Source organism: Cornus florida, unplaced genomic scaffold (assembly GCF_030987335.1).
Source record: "Cornus florida cultivar Cherokee Brave unplaced genomic scaffold, ASM3098733v1 CherokeeBrave_3.0.0_Hap2_Chr07, whole genome shotgun sequence".
In the NCBI taxonomy this organism is placed as follows: Eukaryota; Viridiplantae; Streptophyta; class Magnoliopsida; order Cornales; family Cornaceae; genus Cornus; species Cornus florida.
Window position 1 is genome coordinate 71,786,142 of NW_026775577.1, and position 2,035 is coordinate 71,788,176.

At 36.7% G+C, this 2,035-nt stretch overlaps 1 protein-coding gene across 1 annotated transcript; it reads left to right on the forward strand.

Annotated features, from left to right (window-relative positions):
* Window positions 1-521: 521 nt before the first annotated feature.
* Window positions 522-911, forward strand: LOC132266300 (uncharacterized). Its single transcript, XM_059767152.1, has one exon. The coding sequence runs from the start codon at window positions 522-524 to the stop codon at window positions 909-911; it is 390 nt and encodes a 129-aa protein (XP_059623135.1).
* Window positions 912-2,035: the final 1,124 nt, after the last annotated feature.

Consider the following 2,035-nt stretch of genomic DNA (forward strand, 5'->3'; position numbering starts at 1 on the left):
GTTTTGCCATACTCTTGCATGTGGTGGGCATTTTAATGCAAAGAAGACCGCCTTGAAGGTTCTTTAAAGTGGTCTATTTTGACCTACAATTCATAGAGATGCCTATAATTTTTGCAAAAAATGGGATCAATGTCCAAGAGATACATAATGCCCTTGACTTCGGTCCTTGTTATTGAGATCTTCGATGTTTGGGGCATTGATTTCATGGGACCCTTTCTAATGTCTTATGGTTTCTAATATATCCTCCTTGCCGCCAATTATGTTTCCAAGTGGGTTGAGGCTTGTGCTACCAAAACGAATGACCATTCCATGGTGGTTCAATTCATTAAATCAAACATCTTTACTCGTTTTGGTATGCCAAGGGCAATGATTAGTGATGAAGGAAAACACTTTTGCAATCAATTTTTGAGGCAATTCTTCTTAAAGTACTCCACCACTCACAAGGTTGCACTCCCTACCATCCTCAAACAAGTGGGTAAGTTGAGATTTCAAATCAGGAAATTAAGCAAATCCTTGAAAAAATGGTGTACACAACCTGCAAGGATTGGTCAAGAAAATTGAATGATGCTTTGTGGGCTTACCGGATGGCTTATAAGACTCCTATTAGCATGTCTCTTTATAAACTTGTTTGTGTAAAGCCTTGCCATCTTTCGGTGGAGCTAGAACATAAGGATTTGTGGGCAATCAAAAAGCTTAATCTTGACCTTGATAAGGCCGGTGAGAACCATTTACTCCAATTGAATGAGTTGGAGGAGTTGAGACATAATGCCTATAACAATGCTAAATTCTATAAAGAAAGGACCAAAGCTTTTCATGATAAACATATTGTGAAGAAGTCCTTACGGCCCTGGGAAAATGCATGGCTCTTCAACTCTAGACTAAAACTCTTTCCCGGGAAACTTGACACCTAATGGGAGGGTCTTTATGAAATCATATCTGTTGCCCCTCATAGGGCGGTTGAGATCAAGAGCCTAAAAGGTGTGAACACTTTCAAAGTAAATGGCCAAAGATTGAAGCCCTACATTGAAGGGCAAACTATTCAAAGAGACGTGGAAGCCATCCTCTTGATGGATCCCATTTATGATGAAGACTAAGAATGAATTCAACGTCGACTGGAGATGTTAAACCTAGTCATTTTAGGGTTTCCAAACTCTAAAAATCTCGTACATTCTTCCACCTTCTCTTTACTCATTCTTTTTGGTACTATCACTGGAGGCCTTACATAGGATCTTTGTGTTCTTTCATCTCAAAATAAGGCATTTTGTGCCGGTTTGATCGATCTAAGAGTGCCTTCGATCGATCAAAATGCTTTGAGATCGATCTGTGAACATAACACTTAGAAAAATTTTGAAGTTCTAAAAAATTTAAGCTTTCTGTCCTATCTTACGAACTTTCTTGCAAATATTAGGCTTTTGTCCCATCATGCGAACATTTCTGTTCAATCGTTCTAAGTGCACTTTGATCGATTCAAGTGTCCTTGTGATCGATCTCGATTCCACACTTAGAAAAATTTTCAAAGTCTTAAAATTTCAGCTCTCTGTCCCGTCATGCGAACTCTCCTGCAAATTTCAAGCTTCTGTCCCATCGTGCGAACGCTTGGATCGATCACATAATGATTGATCCAATTTTTTATCGTTCTAATATAAAAAATAAAAATAAAAAAGTTTTTTTTTCTTCGCATTCTTTATTTCCTTGCATTTTTATTTACTTACCATTTTATTTTTGTTTGTGTACATACTTCTTATGTCTAAAAAAAAACACCAAAAATAAATTTTCAAAGTAGCATTCTGTCTTTCTAGAGACATTAAACTTAGCACCCACACGGCACATTGTGTCTTTTGCTTTTTGCGCTTTTATTTTTCTTTTATCTTTTGCATTTTGTTTCTTTTTATGCTTCATAAAAAGAAAAATATAATAATTACACCATTGTGCCCTTTTGTGTAGTCACTCTACTTTCATGTTTTCTATAGGGCTTGATCTCATATCTCTCTCTTTCATTTTGGGCTTTATTGCCATAGAATGCATGAGTTACTTA

What these genes read in the sequence shown, in the direction of transcription:
- LOC132266300 (XM_059767152.1), top strand. Translation starts at nt 522, where the DNA reads ATGGTGTACACAACCTGCAAGGATTGGTCAAGAAAATTGAATGATGCT.